The sequence below is a fragment of the Mus caroli genome, chromosome 14 (assembly GCF_900094665.2).
Source record: "Mus caroli chromosome 14, CAROLI_EIJ_v1.1, whole genome shotgun sequence".
NCBI classification, from domain to species: Eukaryota; Metazoa; Chordata; class Mammalia; order Rodentia; family Muridae; genus Mus; species Mus caroli.
The window spans coordinates 110,458,540-110,479,593 of record NC_034583.1 but is presented as its reverse complement, the minus strand read 5'-3'; the positions used below and the strand labels follow the sequence as shown (position 1 = coordinate 110,479,593).

The window sequence follows — 21,054 nt, the reverse complement described above, 5'->3', positions numbered from 1 at the left end:
AGAAACTGGCCTTGAACTCCTGATTTTCCTGTTTCTACCTCCTAGTGTTAGGACTTCAGATTACATATTACTGTTTTGTATCCTGTATTTTTCTGACACTATGTAATAAAACTATCTTTCTACATTACTGCATTAGTTACATCTCCCTAGCTGCTGTGACAAAGCACCAGGACAGAGGTAGCTTTTTTGTTTGTTTGTTTGTTTTTTGAGACAGAGTTTCTCTGTGTAGCCCTGGCTGTCCTGGAACTCACTTTGTAGACCAGGCTGGCCTCGAACTCAGAAATCCACCTGCCTCTGCCTCCCAAGTGCTGGGATTAAAGGCGTGGGCCACCACCGCCTGGCAAGGCAGCTTTTATAACAAAGTATCTATTTGGGTGAATTGCTCCAGAGGGTCTAGAGTCAATGGTGGCAGGGGAGCTTGGCAGGCATGGCAGCAGCATAGGAAGTTGATTGCTCAGGTCTTGAACCATAGCACCAAGCATAGAGAAGAGCACTGGGCAAGGCTTTGAAACATCAAAGCCCACCATCACTCCCACCAGGAACTCTTCCTCCAGCAAGGCTGGGCTGCTTATACCTCCCCAAACAGCAGTCACCCACTGGGGAGCAAGTGTTCAGATACATGAGCCTCTGAGGGACGTTATCACAATTACTAAACATGTAACCTACTAAAATATCTTTTCTTCTTTTTTTTGGGGGGGGGGGCGTCATGTTTTTTTAGAAAGTGTCTCCCTGTATAACTCTGGTTGTCCTGGAACTATATAGACCAGGCTGGCCTTGAACTCACAGAGATCTGCCCGCCTCTGCCTCCCAAATGCTGGGGTTAAAGGCTTGTGCCACCACCCCTGGTGAAGTAGTAGTAGTAAGAAAGTACTCTTTATGTAATCAAACATTTCCAAGGCTGAAAGTCGCTGCTTCTTGGTAGAGACTCCTGTATTTCTGGTCATTCTTTCATGTTATTCTAGGTAGAATTTGAGGTTGAATAATATATGCCTTTTCAAGATTCATGGTCTTGATCATTTTCCCTTGTATTCATTAAGTACTCCATTTTTTTTTTTTTTTTTCTTTTTAGGTTTCTTCTGTTTAGGGAACACATAAACTCTTGGGTATATGGGTTCATACTTTTAATGTTTTCAGTTTACTCTTTAGAAGTGGCAACGCATCTCAGTCAGGTGACCAGGAGTAGTCATGCAAGCCTTTTAACGCATCTTAGCATCCTGGAGGTCTCCTAGGCTAGGTTTCCAAAGGGTATCCGGCTTACTTTAACTTCTGATGCAGGACCCAGAGGGAGCCTGTGTTCTTGGAATACAAGGACACCTCAGAGAATAATCTCTTCCCTACCTTAGTCGAGGATTTATGCGTCCTCTATTTCTGAACTCTTGGGGACTCATTTTGTATGGTTAACCTTGCACAGCTGTGGGGCAAAGTGGGCATTCCTGAATGAGGCCTCAGGGTCCCTATGGCGAGAGACACGGCGATTCTGACTCTTAGACCACTTCCTATTTGCCACTTGTAAATAAAGTACTTCCTGGAACCGCATGGATTCACTCTATCCTTCCTTGTTTGCTGCAGAAGCGGCAATTTAGGAGGAGGGCAGAGCTGGCGGCCTTAGGAGCAGTGAAGCGGGGAGGGCTGGGTAAGAGTCGAGACGCGGTTTCCTTCTATTGTCTTCCCTTCCTCCGTCACCCCTCCGCACCCCACTTTTCCCTTCTTGTGCGCAGCGCAGAGATGGCGGGGGCCCAGCCCTTCCTCTGTCCAGCTAAGTTTCCACACCCGGCGGCCCAGGCGAGGCTGAGTTCAGTATCCAAGGCAGTGCACACAAACCGCCCTCTCTACCCTTGGGGTTTCTTCCTTGATCTGGCTGGAAACTTCGTACAGTGAGGACGCTCCGGCCGGGGCTTTTGGAACAGGCCCCAGGCTAGGCCCCTCTGGGGACACCCCGAGTGCAGACTCTGGCCTCTGGAGGGCCAGGGCGGGTGGAGAGGGAAGGGTAGGAGTGGGCGGTGCTCTTCGCTCCCCCAAACTCAGCTCTCCTCCGCGCGCGAGGCCCACTCCGCGGTTCCGAAGGACCCCGGCGCACGGCACCCGAGAGCGCCCGCCGGGCCCCGGGGACCCCGCCCGCGCGCCCGCAGGGAGGCGCGACTGCGGCCTAGGGCGCCCGGCGGCTCCTCCCCTCCCCCTCCCCCTCCCGGAAGCGCGGGGCGGGGTCCCCGGCCGGGCCGCGGGGGCGGGCGCGGGGGCCGGGCCGGGGCGGGGCGCGGCGGGCTGTGCGCGCCCACTCGGCTCCAGGCGGCCAGCGCTCGCGGGCCCAGGCCGCCCGGCTCGACCCGAGCACCGCGGCGGCGCAGCGACAGGATCCCAGGAGAAGCAGCCGCAGTCTCGAGACGTCCCCCGCGCCCCCCACTGCCCCCCCCCAGGCTCAGTGTATGGGGCCGCGGCCCGCCAACCTTCGTTGAGGCCGTCCCCGGGGTGCGGTGGCCTCGGGCTCCAGAGCCCGCCCCGCCACCCGAGGGCTGCGCGCGGCCCCGGGCCTGCTCGCCGCGCGGCTCCGCGCGTCCCGGGCCAGGAAGTGGCGGCGCCGAGCGCCATGGCCCACTCCCCGGTGCAGTCGGGCCTGCCGGGCATGCAGGTAGGTTGGGGTGGTCCGGTCTGGCTGCGGCCAGGGCGGAAGCGGGCAACTTGGCGGTGTCAACACGCCCCCCCCTCCCCCCAACCAGCCGGGCCCGCTTCTCCGGGATCTTCGCCGACTCGGGCGGCGGGGATCTCGGGTGTATGCACGTGGAGGGGCTGTGGGGTCTGCGGCCTGGGGCCGAGGTGGGGTGCAGGAGCTTTGCGCTCCCCAAGTCAGACGCGCAGGCCGAGCGCCCATCCCGGGCAGGAGTCTGAACTAGTGTCCTTGGAGGCCCCGCTTTAGTGCCTGGGCCCTGTGTGGGCCTGGGACAGGGATAACGGCACTCTGGGGTCCGTCCTCAGTTCGCAAAAGTCCCTCCCCAGACCCCTCAAGCGGGAGACCCGAGCGCAGGGCGGGGAGCGCGCCCCGGCTGGTCCCAGTCCGGGCGGGCCGCAGGGCGGGGTGCAGGAAGGTGTAACCTCGCGTCGGAGCCTGTAGTTCTGGTGCGGAAAGTGCGAGGTTGCAAACCCGGGAGGCGGAACCCACACCTCCGCGAGCGCCCTGGTGTGCAGAGCCCCAGGTTCATCCCTTGGGTGCCAGGACTCCGCTGCTGGACTTTCACTTTGAGACCGGTTGGCATCCAGAGGAGCTGTGTGCTAGCGGGCTTCTCGGTGCACACTTTGTATCTTCTTAGCCTGCCAGTGACTTTTTCTTCGGCGGTGAGGGGATGGAGTTGAATTTCAAGTTTATATGGATGCACGAACTTTTTTTTTTGCTATTGAGGATGGTTTTCTGCACTTTGAAAAACAATCACTTGTCTGTTCAAACTTGTAAAGTTTGTGAGCGTATATAATAAATACAGACATAATGATTGCGATTAAGATTGCAAGACCAGTCAAAGTTTTGCTTTCCCAAGGAAGTGAACGGAAGAGTTCTGCTTAAAGACAAACAAACAAAAAACAACAACAACAACAAAAAAAACCCACCTCAGAATACCTCAGAATATCCAAGATTATTGGCGCCTTCTCTCTGGCTTTAGGGTTGAGCCACACGGGCCTTGCTTGCCTCTTACTGCTTCTGCCTCTTCTGAAAATATTTCCTATCCCTCTTTTCTTCTTCTTCTTTTTTCTTTCCATACCACGATAAGGAAAATGGTTTTCTTGGCCCTGGTTTGAACTCTGGAAAAATAGGAATTCAAAGTTACCACTTTAGTGGCCACTAGAACTTGAGTCATTTTTAAGGGATAATAAAGTTGGAATTGAGAAGTGTCACTGGAAAAGTGCTCTCGAAGTCTCACCTTTCGTGCGTTCTAAAACTTGATGCTGCTGGCCGCTAGTTGAAAGTCACCCAAGGCCTCCTGCAACTCTTGCCTTGGTTTGACTTCAGAGACAAGACATCAGGGTCAACTGGGTGACAGTTTCTTACCTGTGGCCAGAAGGACCTCGTGGCACATTTCTTCACGTTTTCTTTATTCTGGCTGCTATAGTGATTTATAGTGATTTATCTGGCTCCACCCTTGAAGCCTCACTAGCCCCAACCTTTGTAAAAGAAAGTGTTTGAAAAGATACTTAATGTGGCAGTGTGTGGGGTCAGTACCAGGTGGTTCCCAGCTGGATTCTGCTTCTGTTTGTTTTAAAGAATGGGCCAAAAAATCTTCATTTTGGGAAAAAGAAAAATTCAATAACTTTACCTAAAAAGTGTATTTCATACGTGTTCTTGAAAGGAAGATGTCTTAATTTTGCTTTTTGGTGTGAAGACGATAACCTTTTTTCACTAGTATTATTATTATTATTATTATTATTATTATTTTTTTGTCTGTTCTGGTTCCTCAGAGGAGGAAAAGTGGCTTCCCACAGTCGTACCCGCCCCTGTGTACGTCTTCAAACCATATGATACATTTTTGGTGTATTATTGGAGACTGTTCCTTCCCTTCCCTTCCCTCCAGAAAAGAAAAACCAGTGCGTTTATTTTCAACTTGGAGTCAGGAGCTGCAGCTCCCTAGGAGCTGTTTTGAGGATTACATGAAAGGCATATCTGGCCTTGACTCTTTCTAGGGTAAAACTGGAGAGGAAGAGAGAGGCATTCCCTATTGCCGCTGTGCTTATGAACTCCCTGTCAGTCCTGGCTTGGGTTTAGGAGGAACTGGGTTAGTTTGTTTGACAAGTCGGGTGTGGTAGTGGCTGTCTTCAATCATAACACTCAGGAGGTGGAGGCCTCCTGGATCTCTGTCAGTTCAAGGCCAGCCTGGGTTATCTTAGAGAGTTCTAGGCCAGCCAAGGTTAATTCTGAGACACTGTCTCAGAAGAAGTGCACAAAGTTTGGCAAGGCAGCAGAGCAGATTCAGACAGCCTGAGGGAAATAAGCAGAATTCAGGAATGCTTTAGAATAAAGACTTTATGGCCTGTAATCACTTTATATCTGTTGATTATTACTGGTACTGATGAAGAGATGATACCGTTTTATAGCTTTGTGAATGAGAAAGTATTTGAATGGACCAAGGTAAGGTAGCATTTTAGATGACATACAGTGATTAGAGCCCAGGTCTTCGCCGTGCCTTTGCAAATAATATATATCATTTTGTTTTAGATTGTGTTTGCTGAAGAAAGAAATATAAGATGAATGAGTTTTTTCACTCAGTGGCTGTGATTGATTGATTGATGACTCCAATGATCTTTGGTGAGGAGTTGAAGGCTGTATACCTGACTGTTTTTTTTTTTTTTTTGGTTTTTCGAGACAGGGTTTCTCCTTATAGCTCTGGCTGTCCTGGAACTCACTTTGTAGACCAGGCTGGCCTCGAACTCAGAAATCCGCCTGCCTCTGCCTCCCGAGTGCTGGGATTAAAGGCGTGCGCCACCACGCCCGGCTCTACCTGACTGTTTTGATGAGGTTTTCTAGGGATTTTCTTTCCTCTTTGGGTTTTATAGTCTGTGAGAGAACTAGAAAGTAAGACCTGGCCAGGTGCCTTTAGTCCCAGGACACAGAGGCAGGCAGATCTCGGAGTTCGAGGATAGCCTGGTTGGTCTACGGAGTGTAGCTGTCTTGAAAAAACATGTTCTGAGCTGAATGCAGTAGATGAGTGTGGCTGTTACGTCCTTCCTGCCTTCTTCAGGAACATTCACTGTTTTGCCATGTTGGTTCCAGTGAAAAAAGTTTAGTTGGAGGTGGGAGGGACCTATCTAGTGCTTTGAATTTCCATTAAATCATGGTGCAAAAGAATTAGCTTTATGCAAGCCAGGCAAGCAGTGGCTCAGATCTTAATCCCAGCACTAGGGAGGCAGAGGCAGGTGGATCTCTGAGTTCGAGGCTAGCCTGGTCTACACAGCTAGTTCTAGGATGGTTAGGTAAGTTATACAAAGAAACCCTGTTTGGGGTTGAGGGATCTAAAAGAATTAGCTTTTTGCTTATAAAATTCTTTGGTATAAAAGTATTTTGTGTGCACATGTGTATGTAGCATGTGATACACGTATATAGGAGTCCTGGGAGGTTGGAAGAAGAGCTACAGGAACCAAACTCCAGCCCTCTGCAGTAGTCTACCTCTGCAGGCTGCACATTTCTGTCACAGAATTCTGCTAGCTGTTTTTAAAGCCCTTCTGGGCTGTGACCCTTGTAAGACAGAGACTTTGCATCAGGACCAGAGATGAAAGCTTCAGACGGTAGCACTGTTTCTTACTCCTTGTAAGTCACTACTGCAGTAGTGGGTGTCGGGGGGGTGGGGGTGGGGGGGGGAAGAAGCTGACTGTAACATTGAATTGATTCCACAGCCCACTGGTTCATGGCTCCAAGTTTAAAATACACTAAGTTAGAGAAGTCACATATGTCAGAAGGCTGGAGTTAATTCAGCATGTCTCGAGGCTTTGAATTTAAAGAGACCCTCGTGTTTGCAAGTATAGATGATTTAAAGGTGTAGCGAAGAAAACTTAGATTTTGCTTGCCGATGTTTTTATATCCTGGTTTTCTCTCCCTTTGTTCAGCTCCTAGGCTGCAAGCCCTAGCTGTGAGGGGGCTTGTGTGCAGGGTAGCCAGGAAGATGCTCACTAGCACATTTCTGGCTGCCCACCCCTCTGTGAGACTCTATGCCTACTCATAGGCCGTTGTGTACTGTCTAGTCGCCCTCTTCCCTCCCTGCTTCCTTGGGACATATCTGTTCTTGTTGCCCTGTTTGGAACTGTACCCTGGGGGGTGGATTGGTGTCTGAGTGGCCTTTCAGCAAAGTTGTGAGGTCTAGGTCCCAAGACCATCTCAGGCGAGGCTGAATGCGGATGGAGGGTTAGCATCTTCTGGTCCTGATGTAGACAGGGAGGCTTCAGAGGATGATATCAAGATGTAGGTCCCTGGCCTCAAGTGGTCAGGAGCCCTTGCAGGGCAGGCCCTGAGAAGGTTCCGGTAACTGGGGCCCAGGAGACCAGGTGCATGTTTGGAAAGCACCAAGTTTCTGTAGGGTGGAGAGGTGGGGTGTCTACGGGCCTGCTGGGGCTGAGGCCTGGAGACTGGGTTGGGTATTTTGTTCTTTGAGGTGTCTGTGTTCTCAGACATAGGTGTTCTGGGAAGTGGGTTCTGGGTGTCCACTAGAAGGTATTCAGAGTATTTGAGCAGAAGATGCCGGGGTAGGGAATACTGGGGACTCAAGTGTTCCTGGATAGCTAAGAGAGCCCTGTAGAATCAGTGGCTTGAATTCTGTGACTACTGTATGGCCCTGTCATGTGCTTTGCTTTATTCTGTTGTCTTGTGTTGTGCAAAATAATTGAGGAAGGTCGGGTATGTTTTTCTTTTTCTCTCCAGGACAAGCAAGTTCTTCATGCTCTCCAGGCTGGCTTTGAACTTCTGATCTTCTTGCTTCCACCTCCCCAGTGTTTGGAATATCTGGTTGGTTTATCCAGTGCTGGGGAATCCAGTTCTTGGCTTCATGAGTGGTTGGCTGGCACTGGACCAACCCAGCTGCGGCACAGTCTTGCCTCTCTTAAGTCATTTTGTACCTGTGTCTGTTGGTGGTGTTCCTTGTTGCTAAGACGTTTTGCTTAAACGTATGTGTGTGTGGTTCCCCTGGCCCTGTAGCTTTCTAACACCGTCCCACTGAGCCACGTACCATTCTCATTCCTGAAAGGCTTTCTCATTTCTTTGTCTTTTTTGATAGGGTGGGGAAGGTCAAGATTATGTGTGTGTGTGTGTGTGTGTGTGTGTGTGTGTGTGTATGCACCAGGAGGATATGTTATACATACACTCCTCAGATCCCCTGGAGTTGGGGTTACAGGCAGTGCTGGGAACCAAACCCTGCTCCTCTGCAAGAGCAGCTTTTCTGCTGAGCCATCTCTTCAGCTCCAAGATTTAAAAACCATTCTCTCTGTGTGCACATATGCATGCAGACGTGCATGATCTCATATTCGTGTTGGGGTCAGAGGACGGCTCTCTAGAGTCAGTTCTCTCCTACCATGTGGTTACAGTGGGGATTGAACTCAGGATATCAGGGTGGTAGATTCATCTTTCTATTTTTTTAAGCGTTAAATAGCTTTTGGGAGATTTTGTTCTAGTCCCAGATCAGGGAATGTACTTTTCTGGTTTTGTTTTGTTTTTTTGAGACAGGGTTTCTCAGTGTATTCCTGGTTGTCCTGGAACCAGGGGAACTTCCAACTCAGATACGCCTTCCAGTGGCTGGGTTAAAGGTATGTGCCACCATGCCTGATAGGAAGGCTATTGATAATATTTCATACAGGCACCCAGGTACACTCTTCAAGAAAGCAGGCAGATTGTCACTGTAAAAAGTGTCTTCCGGCAGCTGTGACGGTGGCAAGGTGGCCTCCTGGCATCCAGATCTGTGCATGTTTGTTCCTCTTGGAACTGCTGTGCTCTCAGTGGAGTTGAGCTGCACTGGTGCACATTTTTGTCTTAGTTTCTGTTGCAGTGAAGAGACACTGTGACCACTGCAGTAGCAACTCTTTTTTTTTTTTTTTTTTTTGGTTTTTCGAGACAGGGTTTNTNTGTGTAGCCCTGGCTGTCCTGGCACTCACTTTGTAGACCAGGCTGGCCTCGAACTCAGAAATCCGCCTGCCTCTGCCTCCCGAGTGCTGGGATTAAAGGCGTGCGCCACCACGCCCGGCTACAGTAGCAACTCTTATAAAGGAAAACATTAATCGGGGCCGGCTTACAGTTTCAGAGGTTTAGTCCATTATTGTCATGGCAGAAAGCATGGGGGTGTGCAGGCAGACATGGTGCTGGAGAAGGAGCTGAGAGTCCTACAACTTGATCTGAAGGCAGCAGGAGGAGACTGGGTATAGCTCGAGCATAGGAGACTTCAAAGACCACCTCCAGAGTGACACTTCCTCCAACAAGGCCATGCCTCCTAACAGTGCCACTCTATGGCCAAGCCTTCAGACACACAAGTGAGTCTATGGGGGCCATTCCTATTCAAACAACCACAGGGTCGATGGAGTTCTTTTGTTGGTTCTTGGCAAGCTGCAGTGTGTGCAGCTAGTAAGCCTGTTCTCTATCCTAGTGTGGTTTTATGGGGCACACCCTCCAGACCGTGGTCTAGGAGGAGTCTGATGGTCTCTTGCCACACAGTTTTATTTGGGTGATTTTTCCCATGATTCAGACTTGCCTGCTTGGAAACTGGTACCTACAGGAAGTGGGCCCCACCCGACCCTCCCTGCTAATGCTTTCTGTGTGCCTTAGCTGGGGGTGATTATCACTAATGGAATCTTGTGGCTGGAGTGCTTGCAGGAAATAGACCTGTATTCTGTTACTCTGCTGCTGGAGTGGAGAACCTGGGCTTGCCTTGAATCTGTTGGTAGTAGTCACTTCTTATAACTAATTTTTACAGTGAGAGTTACTAAATGTCTTGGGAAAAGGATACATTGTTATTAGAACATCTGACTGGGTGAGGGCTGTGCCCAGTCTTGAGTTCTTGGAACTGGGCATTGTGGCTTATGCCTGCAGCTTTGGAAAGCTAGGCAAGAGGTGTGCTGTGAGTTAAGTTCTGGCCTACAGAGAGTCAGTTCCAGGCAGACCTGGACTATAGTGGGAGGATCGTTAGTTGCTCTGGGTAAAACAAGATGTGGCTTAGCTTGCTACAAAGTATACCGTAGCCTGCCCAGAGGTTTATGCTGCCAGCAACACAGTGAGACTTAAGTGACCTTCCTCCTGTTTTGTAAGGGTTTGTGGTTAGCAAGAGAAACTGTTGCGTGCTGGAGTGTTGTCTGAGTCATTGGTGGGGACATGGTAAGTTTTATGTGAATGCTTACCAAATGTGTAGCTAGGGCTTGCCTATTTAAATCTCTTCCTGTTTTTAACTCTAAGGCTTAGAAAGCCTGATATACCTCCCTATCCTTTGTTTGGTTTTCAGTTACTTAGGTTTTGTTTAGCTTTAATTGGAAACAGCTGCATAGATTAGATGCACAAGGCTACCTGTCTGTCCCCTGCCTCCATCTCATCCTGAAGGAAGCCCCTACAAGTCTCTCTATGCTGACGTAGCCATCACTCCTTGGCTTATCCAGGGTGAGTTTAGAAACTGTATGCTCTGTAGACCCACAGTTCTGCAGATGAGGATTTAGGTTTGGTTCTGTCAACTTCTTTTCACATTAGATCTGACAACAGTGTCTATACAGTCTGCAGCCTGGACAATGGTAGTGAAGTGCAGGACCTCGTCAGAGGACTCGTGTTTTTCCAGAGAGACTTCACCAGGTGTCAGGACCTCCTTCTAGGAAACTCAGCTGGACCTTTTAACCTCCAGAGAGAAGCTGGGATGCTCCTCTGCTGGGCTGTGGTGCTCCCTTACTGGGTTGTAGTGCTCCTTTGCAGGGCTGGCACCCTTCAGTTTGCTCCACTCCTCCTTTCTGGGTCTCTTGACCTTGGTTGCCTTGATTATTTTGTTGCTGTCTGCTGATACCTGTTTTCTGGATTCCAGTTTTTACTGGATTCATGCTGTTGGGTTGATGGGTACAGTGTATCCTGGACTCCCCTCCAATGAGTTAGGATACAGGTTCTTTCTTCAACCTGTTGGTTGGGTAGTGGGACATGGCATAAAGTTGTTGGTTTCCTTCCAGAATTGCATTTTTGGTCCTAGGGGCTGAGACAAACCCTCATGTGTTTTAGGCAAACACTGAACCACGGAGCTACATCTTGGTTTTGTTGTTTTTTGTTTTTTGTTTTGTTTTGTTTTGTTTTTTTTTATTTTTTATTTTTTATTTATTTATTATATGTAAGTACACTGTAGCTGTCCTCAGGCACCAGAGGGCACCAGATCTCGGTTACGGATGGTTGTGAGCCACCATGTGGTTGCTGGGATTTGAACTCTGGACCTTTGGAAGAGCAGTCGGGTGCTCTTACCCACTGAGCCATCTCACCAGCCCCCTTGTTTTTTTTTTGAGACAGGGTTTCTCTGTGCTGTCCTGGCTGTCCTGGAGCTCACTCTGTAGACCAGGCTGCCCTTGAACTCAGAAATCTACCTGCCTCTGCCTCCCAAGTGCTGGGATTATAGGCATGCACCACCACTGCCCAGCCACATCTTGTTTTTTTGTTTGTTTTAAGTCAGGATTATGTTATGTAGCCCAGGCTGACCCCCAGCTTAACCACCCTGAGCCTGGGGATACAGGTATGTCCTCTGTGCCCTGCAGGCCTCCTCCAGGGAGGTTTAAAGACATTTACTAATCTGCTGTGTTCTAGCTGTGTTCTGCTGGAGTGCAGTATGCACCAGGACTGGATTCCACCCACATACGCTGTCCTGCCCCTGAGCCTGGAAAAGATTCCTTTGTGTTGTGATGTTCCACAGTGGCGTCTTGGCATGAGTGTTGTCATATTTTTTTGTGCAGGCAGTCAGGAGGCCTTTACAGTCTGGCAGCTGCTGTCTTGTGATGAGGTTTGGGGTGTTTTTTTTTTTTTTTTTAAACGAAATTCCCTTTTGGATGCTGTACCTTCTCATCTGGTCTTTGAATGGTCCTACCCTTTAAAGCTATTTTCTGTCCCTTGTCTTTCTGACTGGTTTTCTGGGCCATTGTCTCCACTTTTCAAAGCCCCCCAGTGAGCATTTCTGCTCTTGTATTCTTAGACTCCAAGAGCTTTAGTGATTCTCTGAGTGTTCCTCATTAGAGTGTGCTTCCCCCTTTGCCTGAAATGTCTGTTTTATTTCCAAGGCATAATTCTTTCAAGTCTCCAGTTTTTCCTTTATTGGGTTTGGTGGCTGGCATGTTTTTGTTTGTGTGTTTACTGGTAGAGACCACCTCTAACACTCACTTTTGTTTATGACTGGAAATTGCTAGGACCTCAAGCAATTTTTCTTTTCTTCTCCTTCCTTCCCGTCTGTCCCCCTTCATTGCCCAGGGTCTCAGTATGTAGCTCTGAATTAGGGGATGCTGCCCAGGCTGGCCTTAAGCTCTGATTTTTCTTACCTGAGCCTCATGAGTGTTGGTATGTGCCACCATGCTGTCTGTGGGGAGTTAACTGTAATGTTTTCTGTCTGTCATCCCTACTGAACAAGACAGTTGGGAATGGCCTTGTAGACGCTTGCCTTTTTGAACATGTTTCTGGAGTCTGTTCTTTGCACTCATTTATATCTCTTTCATCTGCTGGAAGCCCCTCTGGTGGACTGTACAGGTGTAGACAGGTGTAGACGAAGTATCCGTGTGGTGTGCTGTCTGGTTAGGAGTCCTGTGCATCCCTTCCTGCCCTGGAAACACCTGTACTTGTTCTTGAGGTGGGAGATTAGGGCCCTAGCTGGGCTCTGGGGAGGAGGGAGCCCTTCAGCTACATGGCTCCTCCTTTATCAGACTTGCCCTGAGTCACTGAACTCAGGTACCTCTGTGGAGATAGCTCTGTGGGAGATTAGTTACATATAACTGGGCAAAAGCACCGTAAGGAAGGGTTTAACTTTTGAGGAGAGAGTGCATCGTGGAGTGGAAACTGGTGGTGGTGGTGGGGGGGCGTGGGAGGCAGCTGGATGAACTGTCTGGAAGCAAATGGATGTTGCTATTCAGCTGGCTTTCCCTTCCCCTTTTTAATCAATACTGAATGAACCCTTAGGGTGCCACTATGCTGCCTTCAATGTGGGCCTTCCGCGACTTAAGCCTCGCAGATGCACGCAGAGATATGCCTCCTAGGTTATTATGCCTCTAGGTCATTTACAGCCTGCTCACCAGAAGCCCACAAGAAGTCCACTGAAGTCTGTATGGGTACCTGCTATTGCCAGCTTCTGGGGTGTTGGGGTTCAGCGCTATGAACTGGTTCTCTCTGCTTTCTCCACGTGTATTCTGTGCTGTCTTCTGCTGTGGCTTGAGACTCCATATTCATGTGCTGGAATCTTAGCTTTCAGATTTATGTGTTCATCATGTTGGATGTATAGCTTTTGGGAAGTAGGGCTAGACAAGACCATGGTGCATCTCGGTGATGGGGCAGGTCTGTGGGGAGAGGGGACCCCTGAGCTGACTTGCTGCCCTTACTGCCTGGCCGTGGGACTTTCCAGCATTTGAGGCTATGAGAAGTGAGCTCGTTTTGTAAATTACATGGTCTGCAGTGTTCTGTCTCAGTACCAGGACAGGCTTGAGTTCTGTCTCTCTGCCCTTTCTTCTTATCTACTTTCTAGCAGGTGCAGTCTCCTGGCTGGCAGGTGAAACAACTAAGTCTCACCTTTGTCTGGATGAAAGGAGGACATTTGGCTAGAGGCATCCGGATGGGTCCAGAGTGAACTGGGCCAAGCGGGAGGGGAGGGGGATGGTTGAGGAAAAGAACAGAGAAGGGGAGAAGGTTAAGGGGGACCAAGAGAGCACGTGGAACCAGGAGGGAGTGCAGCTAAAATGCTAGTTTATATAGGATCAGAGAAGCTGGGGGAAGGGACACTAAGCTCAGCCTCTGGGCTGGAGGTGTTTGGAGTAGGAGGTGGGATGAGAAGTGCTGGGAGGAGCCACAGGTACTGAGGGCTGCTGGGAGATCTGGGAGGAGCCACAGGTACTGAGTGAGACTGCCCCTGGGTTTCTTTGAGACCTAAAATTAACCTTGCAGTATTTATATCAATCTGGAAAATACTAAACCTTTAAAATATGCTACTCTTGGTGGGAAGCCTTGCAGGAGGGAGGGGCCTGATTTTATTGGGTGTTGTACTCATTAGGGTGGTGACTGGGTGACCTGCAGGGCAGTGGGGAAGGGCTGATACTGCCAGGTTTGTAAGTACAGAGAATGGAGTAGGGAGGACTCCAGGCTTAGCTGCAAGGGGAGCGCTGGCTTTGGGTTCCAGGGCTGTCTTTCTTGTTTCAGACCGTTCCAGCCATCTATTTCCCAGGGTGCTCCTTTTAAGTATGTATATACTTCTGTTATAGTTTTGGGGATGGGACCCAGGGCCGTGGGAATGCCAAGTGAGCCTTGCTATTTTTGGGAAACAGTTCCCTGAGCTGGAGGACCGGTCTTCTGGCTGGTCAGGATGTACAGTTTGGGTCATAGAGCTTGTTTCTGTGAACTGTGCACGGGACTACTGAGGGGAGCTTGCCAAGGGTGCCCAGCCTTGTAAACCATGCAACGGGGACCAAGGAGCTTGGCTTCTGCTGCTGGTTTCAAGCCTGTTATGTGACCGCAGGTTGTCTTGTGTGTCTTCAGGCTTGTCCTCTTGTTCATAGTTAGTTGACTTCTTGGTATTAGGGATTGTGGTGTGGATCTCTCTTTATCTCCTTCCTGTCTGCTGAGTTTCACAGGGATAGCCTAAGACCATCGGAAAATACAGATGTTTATATTACAGTTCATAGCAGTAGCAAAATTACAGTTAGGAAGTAGTAATAAATAATTTTATGGTTGGGGGTCACTGCAGTTTGAGGAACAGTATTGAAGGATTGCAGCGTTAGGAAGGTTGAGAACCACTGCCTTTAGGCCCTTCTTGGGCTGGCTTCCTGAACTGTCAGGTATTGTTCAGAATGTGTTGTTGTTTGGACAGTGACTGCAGAAGACTTTCATTACTGCTGGGCTCCACTCTCTGTGCCCTCTGATTGAAGAGGTGGGAGGTAGGATTGCAGTTCTATGAAGCTCCCAGGTGTGTCACTGCCCCTAGGACCACACGTGAAGAGCCACTGTGTTGGGGAATTCAACATCCTGAATCCCACCAAGTCCTCGCTGTGGAGTCCCATTCTCACTGGGAAAGCAGCTTGGGTGGCTTCACAGCACAGGGAGACCAGGGCTTAGCCAAATCCAGACCACTGCAAGTCCTGGCTTGCATTTTTACTTGGGAAGACTGACTTTGGAACCTCTGGTGTAGACGTGGGGCAAAGAGGTCTTTAAGTTGTAAGACTTGGGCTTTTGTTTTTGTAATAGGGGTTTCCGAACCCTTAGGGTGGCAGCAGTGTGTGTTCCATGTCTTTTTGACCCTGGAAAAATTCTTTTTAAAGGAACACATCTTTTGGAAATTGCCTTGCCTATTAGGTTATCCAGGCACCTGTGTGGAGACTGTTTCTTGTGGTTCTCACTGTAGCTGCTTTCTGGTTCTTCCCAATATGAGGTAAATGCCAGCAGAAAGTCAAGGCCTATGGTAATCCCCAGCTTCTCCTGGGCTGTTTCTCAGCTGTCTCTGTGCTGGGTCAACTCAGACTCCCATACATCAGCCTTTGGAGTCCTGGGTTTGCACCTGGGGCTTTTCTCAGCCTGCAGTCCGTGGCTGTCCCTCTTGACTGGTGGTGGCACCAGATCCTTGGCCTTGTGGCCTATATATATGTGCCTTTTGGTGATGCTGGGACACAGGATGCCTGCGGGAGTGGGGATGAATGAGGTGTGCAAGCATTCCTTTTCTCTATGTGGGATGATGGGCTCTCTGTCACCAGCATCTGCTCTTGAAGTTTCACTTTTAACAATGAACAGTGCGTATGTTTGCTTGTGTGTGTGTATGTGTGTGCGTGCCTGAGTGCATTGGGTGGGAGGGGTGGGGTAGGGGAAGAACACACACAGAGGTCAGCCTCAGATGTCTCTCAGGTGCTCTGCACAGTGGATTCCTCCTACCCCACCCCACACCGACCCCTGTTTGGGCTCTTGGAGGGCTTCATGCTTAGAAATAACAGCTATGCTTACGTTAGCTCCCCTGAATTATACTTCCAATCGTTGAGGTTTTGGAACTTGGTTTTTTTTTTTTTTTTAATTTTTTAATTGTACTGCAACACTTGTGAAATTTGAGTTGCTCGTGTGTGTGTGTGTGTGTGTGTGTTTGCTTTCAAACTCTAGGGCACACAGCACATGGTTGAGTTAGTGAGCTGTTGAGCTGCTGGTTTAAGAATGGAGGATGCCAAGCTTAGCTTCCTCATTCGGAGAAAGAGTGTGAAGTCTTCCTGAATGCCTTCATCTGCTGTGTTTTTGGGAAAAGGTGAACTTAAAGAGAAGTGAAACCGTGCTGTTTACTGGCTGTGTGTTAGCAGGGGAGGAGTGCACACATCTAACTCGAGGGGGTTGGGGTGGGGTGGGGAGGTAAACTGTTTCCATGTTGACCTAGGCTGTCAGGGCTGTAGCAGGTGTGCTGGGTGGCATTTCATTTCCCCAGAGGCCTGAAGCAGAGGCCTGTTTGTGCACACACAGTGTGAAGCAGTTTTTCTTCACTGTGTTTGATCCCTGCCTCTTGGGTGTGGTACCACTGTTCAGAAGGAGCAAATGTTTTCTTGTGCACAGGATTGAGAGGCCCCTCCTACTTGTGTAAGCTGTGGCCTTCCGTAGGTGCCTATAGAATGTGGCATTCTGCTTCCTCGAGGTGACTGGAAAGGAGCTCTGCTGTGGCAGCAGTCCTGTGCAGAAAATGTCATCAGTTCACCCACCATGTAAACATGACTGGTGTGAAGAGCTAAGATCGTTTAAGAGTGGTAGACCTTTTGTTGTTTCGTTGTGTTTTTAGGCTGGGTTTCTCTGTTTTGTAGCTCTAGCTGTCCTGGAACCACTGTGTAGACCAGGTGCTGGGATTAAAGGCAGGAGGCACCAGACACTGCTGACACCCCCACCGCACCCCCCTTCTCTAGTGTATGGCCTGTTGCATGGGACATTCAGCTGTAGCTCAGTCCTCAGCCTTTCGGCAGCAACGTCTGCGCAGCCTGCCCTGCTGGAGGCCTGTGATATCGGGGCCTCTGAGACTTGGCGGAGGGCCTGGTGTTGCTTATCTGCTGGCTCTGCCAGCCCCTTTCCTGCCGTGGCCATGCTGTTCCTGAGTAGTCTGTTGAAAATGGTGTGAACTGGGTGTGAGGACTAGGAGAGGAGTGGGCACTCCCTTTCCCCAGGAAACACCCACACTTCAGCCTGTATTTTCCCGCAACCTGAATATGGCGATTTTTCTGCTTTGCCCATTTACCCCTGGTACTCACAACATAGGTGCTCATCCATGTGTCATTTAGAACTAGATGGAAAACTCTCCTGAATTTCCATAGTCTTAGGATGATGTATTTTAGGTGCCTAACAGGTTTCTATCCTTCTCTAATACAAGGCCTGCCTCATTTCCAGGGCAGAATTCTGTCTGTCTGTGGGTGGGTGGTTGTTCATGCTATAGTATGCTCATATGTTCTAGTTCTCTTCACTCTGTGGGACCCAGGGATGCAGCAGGCCATTAGGCATGGTGGCAGTTGTCTTTGCTGCTTCAGCCGTCTTGCTGGACCTTCAGGTCAGAATTCGAGTTAGAAACACACGCGTGTACCTTTTGTCCACAGGCCTGCTTGGGAAGCATTGCGTTTTCTGTGGTTAATTGCATTGCACACATTGAACATTTTATTTATTTATTTATTTATTTATTATATGTGAGTACACTGTAGCTGTCTTCAGACACTCCAGAAGAGAGCATCAGATTTTGTTACGGATGGTTGTGAGCCACCATGTGGTTGCTGGGATTTGAACTCAGGAGCTTTGGAAGAATAGTTGGCGCTCTTAACCACTGAGCCATCTCACCAGTCCCCAAACAGTGACATTTGTAAGGCTGGGCTCCTTACTCCTTGCCCAACTGTCTTTTAAATAGTGGGGTGGATGACAGTGCTTTAGGCTCTTGGTGACTTTGCAGCACATGCAGAGGCCAGATGAAGGCAAGCAGCTAGAATTGTAGGGTGGAGGTCTTAGAGTTGTATGTGTGTTCCTCAGGAGTGGGTTTGTATGCACATGGGTATGTCCTGGAGTGTGTGTGTGTTCCACATAAGTAGGTTTGCATGCACATGTATATGTTCTGGAGTGTGTGCGTGTTCGTTCTACCTGCATAGGTCTGCATGCACACGGGTATGTTCTGCAGTGTGAGTATGGAGGCCAGAGATAACATTAGGTGTCATGTTTTATCTTATTCTTTGAGACAAAGTTTCTCATTGCGTTGAGCTCATAGGTACATCTAGACTAGCCAGCCGGCTGCAGGAGCTGCGTACTGGAAGCATGGGTGTTGGACATCAAACTCGTTCATGTCTGTTTTTGCATGTCACTTTGATGAACTGAGCCATCTCTCCAGCTCCACTCTCCCTCTTTGAGACAGGGCTTCCTCTATGCTAGTCCAGGCAGGCCTAGAACTCACCTGGTAGCTGGAAAGGAAAAACTTGTCAGCCTCCTGCTTCCACCTCCCTAATGATAGGCTTACCAGCAGTTGTGCCAACATGCCCAATTTTAGAATCGTGTTGTAAATTGTCACAAAACCATTTGGTGATGCTTGTTTTAAAATAGCCTTTTAAAAAACAACTTTGTTTGGGTAAATTTTACATGTATGGGTGTTTTGCCTACGTGTGTGTGTGTGTGTGTGCACTGTATACATGACAGGGGTCTGTGGAGGCCAGAAGAAGGCGATAGGTCCCTGGAGCCGCAGTTAACAGATGGTTGTAAGTTGTCATGTGGTGCTAGGAACCGAACCTGGACCTTCCATGAGAACAGAAAGTGCTCAACCACTGATTTCTCTCTCCATCCTCTCATTTTGTTTTTCAGATTTTCCTTCTATTTATTTATTTTCTTCCTCCCTCCCCACTTCCCTCTTTTTCTCTCCTCCCTCCTTTCTGACATGATCTTACTGAAGAGTCCAGGGTGGTTTGGTCTTGGATTACATCGGCCTCTGCAGTACTGGGATTACAGGTGTCTGCTGCCATGCCCAGGTTCCTTCCATGTATGCTTGATTGTCTTCATCGACTTGACTCTTAAACTTGAGTTATACACAGTTAAAGGAAAAGCATTGTCAGGCTTTGTAAAGATCTTCCTGTTTTAACCTGCTTTGATCTGAGCAGCCAAGAGTAGCCCAATGGCCATTTATTTACCTAGCAGTATTTACAATAGATTAGCGAGAGGTACATTCTTATTTTGACTATGATTGATTCTTTTTTCCCCCTTCTTTTTGAGACAGGGTCTCTTTATGTAAAACCCTGGCTGTCCGAGAACGCACAGTTCTGATCGCCTCTGCTTCCGAGTGCTGGGATTAACGGAGTGTGCCCCCACACATCTGGCTTTTGTGATTGCTTCTCTGGTGTCCCAAAAGAAGCACTTTTTCCTACTGGTTTTTCGAGGGTGAGCTTAGTTCAGTCTGTACCCAAGATGTAAGAGCTGGGAGGAAGGGAATTGTTGTTTTGATTGGTTTTGTTTTGGTTTTGCTTTGTGTGTGTGTGTTTAAAGATTTATTTATTTATTTAATGTATGTGAGAACACTGTCTCTGTCTTCAGACACACCAGAAGAGGGCATTGGATCCCCATTACAGATGGTTGTGAGCCACCATGGGCCTTCCAAGAAAAATTTGATTTCTCTTTTTGAAAATGATAGTTCAAGTAGGCGGCAGCCTTTAATGATCAGAGGAAAGGATATGCTTTGATCTAATTATTAGAGAATGAAAGGTTCTCGCAGCGTCCTGAGGGGGGCGGGGTGGAGCTCTGGAATTTGGAGGGGAGGCTGCTATGTGTCCCATTCTGACTGTGGGCATTGGGGTTGGAACCACAGGTCTGCGTGCAGTGCATCTGCTAGTCGGAGGCGGAGGCACGGATACAGTGCAGAGCATTGGCCGCCGCAGCATGGAGACTAACAAGGAGCCATGCCTGAGCTGTTCTCAGAGGATTTCATCTTTTTGTTGTTCTATTTCATTAACTGGATCTCACTCTGTGTTCCAGGTTGTTGTTCTATTTCATTAACTGGATCTCACTCTGTGTTCCAGGATGGCTCAGAACTTAGCATGGTACAGGCTAGCTCTCCTCTCAGGACTTTACCTGTCTTAGCCTCGGGATTGCTGAGATTGCAGATGTGAACCAATATGCCTGCTGTAGAGGATTTCCTTTCCGACCGATGAGGAGACTCAGAGGGTAAAGGCTTTTTACCCCCAAGCCTGATGCCCTGAGATCCAACTCTGGGATCCTTGTGTTAGAAAGACAGAATCACTTCCCTTGGGCTGTTCTCTCATTCCCACACACGTGCTGGGGCACCTCCTCCCCAGTAAATGAATATAATGAGAATTTTTTTTTCAAGACAGGGAATCCAAGGAGGTTGTATGGAAGCTTAGGGACTTGAAGTGTCCCCGAGTGCTCAGACTCAAACAAGGAACTGCACTTTTCTTACTAAGTGAAAAGAAGATGGCAAATGTGATGTCAGAGGGGTTGTCCTGCCTTGTGGCTCAGCCTTGAGCCCACTTACGGTATGAAATTCTTGGGAATATTTCTTTACTTAGCTCTTGAATTTTGCAGTGTTTGAGTTGATGACCAGCTGTGGATTGTAGCACAGTTTTGTGGCTGGACTGGAGAGGAAGAAGCCTGGCCCGCTGCTGCTCCTCATGAGGTGTCAGTGTGGGCTGAGGTGCTGGGGCAGAAGGGCAGGCTTGGTGATGGAGTTTGCAGAGTCCTTGGAAGGCCTTGGCAGTGATTAATAATAGGCGTGGGGCTGCCAGCTGGCACAGAACGTGGACTGTGAAGAACCTGTGGTGACAGAAACTTCTGTAAGCGGACTGGAGGCAGAGGGTGTGGACAGCCACAGCCATAAATGGGTCTGGAGCATGGGGAAGAGTCCAGGCCAGGGAGTGATACGCTAAGTAGGTCACCAGTGGTTTCAAGCAACCTAGGAACGGGTGTGGCTGAATGACTGAAAGGGAGGAACTCTTGTGATTGCCCCACCCAGCTCTACCAGCAGGCCCCGGTGTGCTCTCTCTCCACTGACAGTTCTAGGCTGAGCCCTGATGCCCACATGACCACAGAGTAGTAGTGCCTGCTCCAGGTGGAGTCACTTTGAAAGTTTAAAAATTTATTTGTTTTTATGTTTATGGGTGTTTGACTTGCACGCTTGCCTGGGTACCATGTGCATGTAGTGTCCATAGAGGCCAGAAGAGGGCGTTGGATGCCCTGGAACTGCCATGTTATTGTCAGCTGGAATCCAACCCAGTGCTCTGGAAGAGGAGTCAGAGCTCAACGGCTGAGCCATCTCTCCAGCCCTCCTTCGAAAAGGTCTGGTGAAATTGCATACACTAGCAAGATTTTGCTGAAAGGACCCAAATATAGCTGTCTCTTGTGAGACGATGCCGGGGCCTAGCAAACACAGGAGTGGA

At 49.1% G+C, this 21,054-nt stretch overlaps 1 protein-coding gene across 1 annotated transcript in view; it reads left to right on the top strand.

The window, feature by feature from the left end:
• The first annotated feature begins 2,196 nt into the window (after positions 1-2,196).
• Positions 2,197-21,054, top strand: part of Stk24 (serine/threonine kinase 24) — a 94,490-nt gene continuing 75,632 nt past the window's right edge. The window contains exon 1 of the mRNA XM_021181792.1: positions 2,197-2,626. Coding sequence (XP_021037451.1) covers positions 2,585-2,626 — 42 coding nt within the window. The 5' untranslated portion in view covers positions 2,197-2,584. The remainder of the gene's footprint in view (positions 2,627-21,054) is intronic.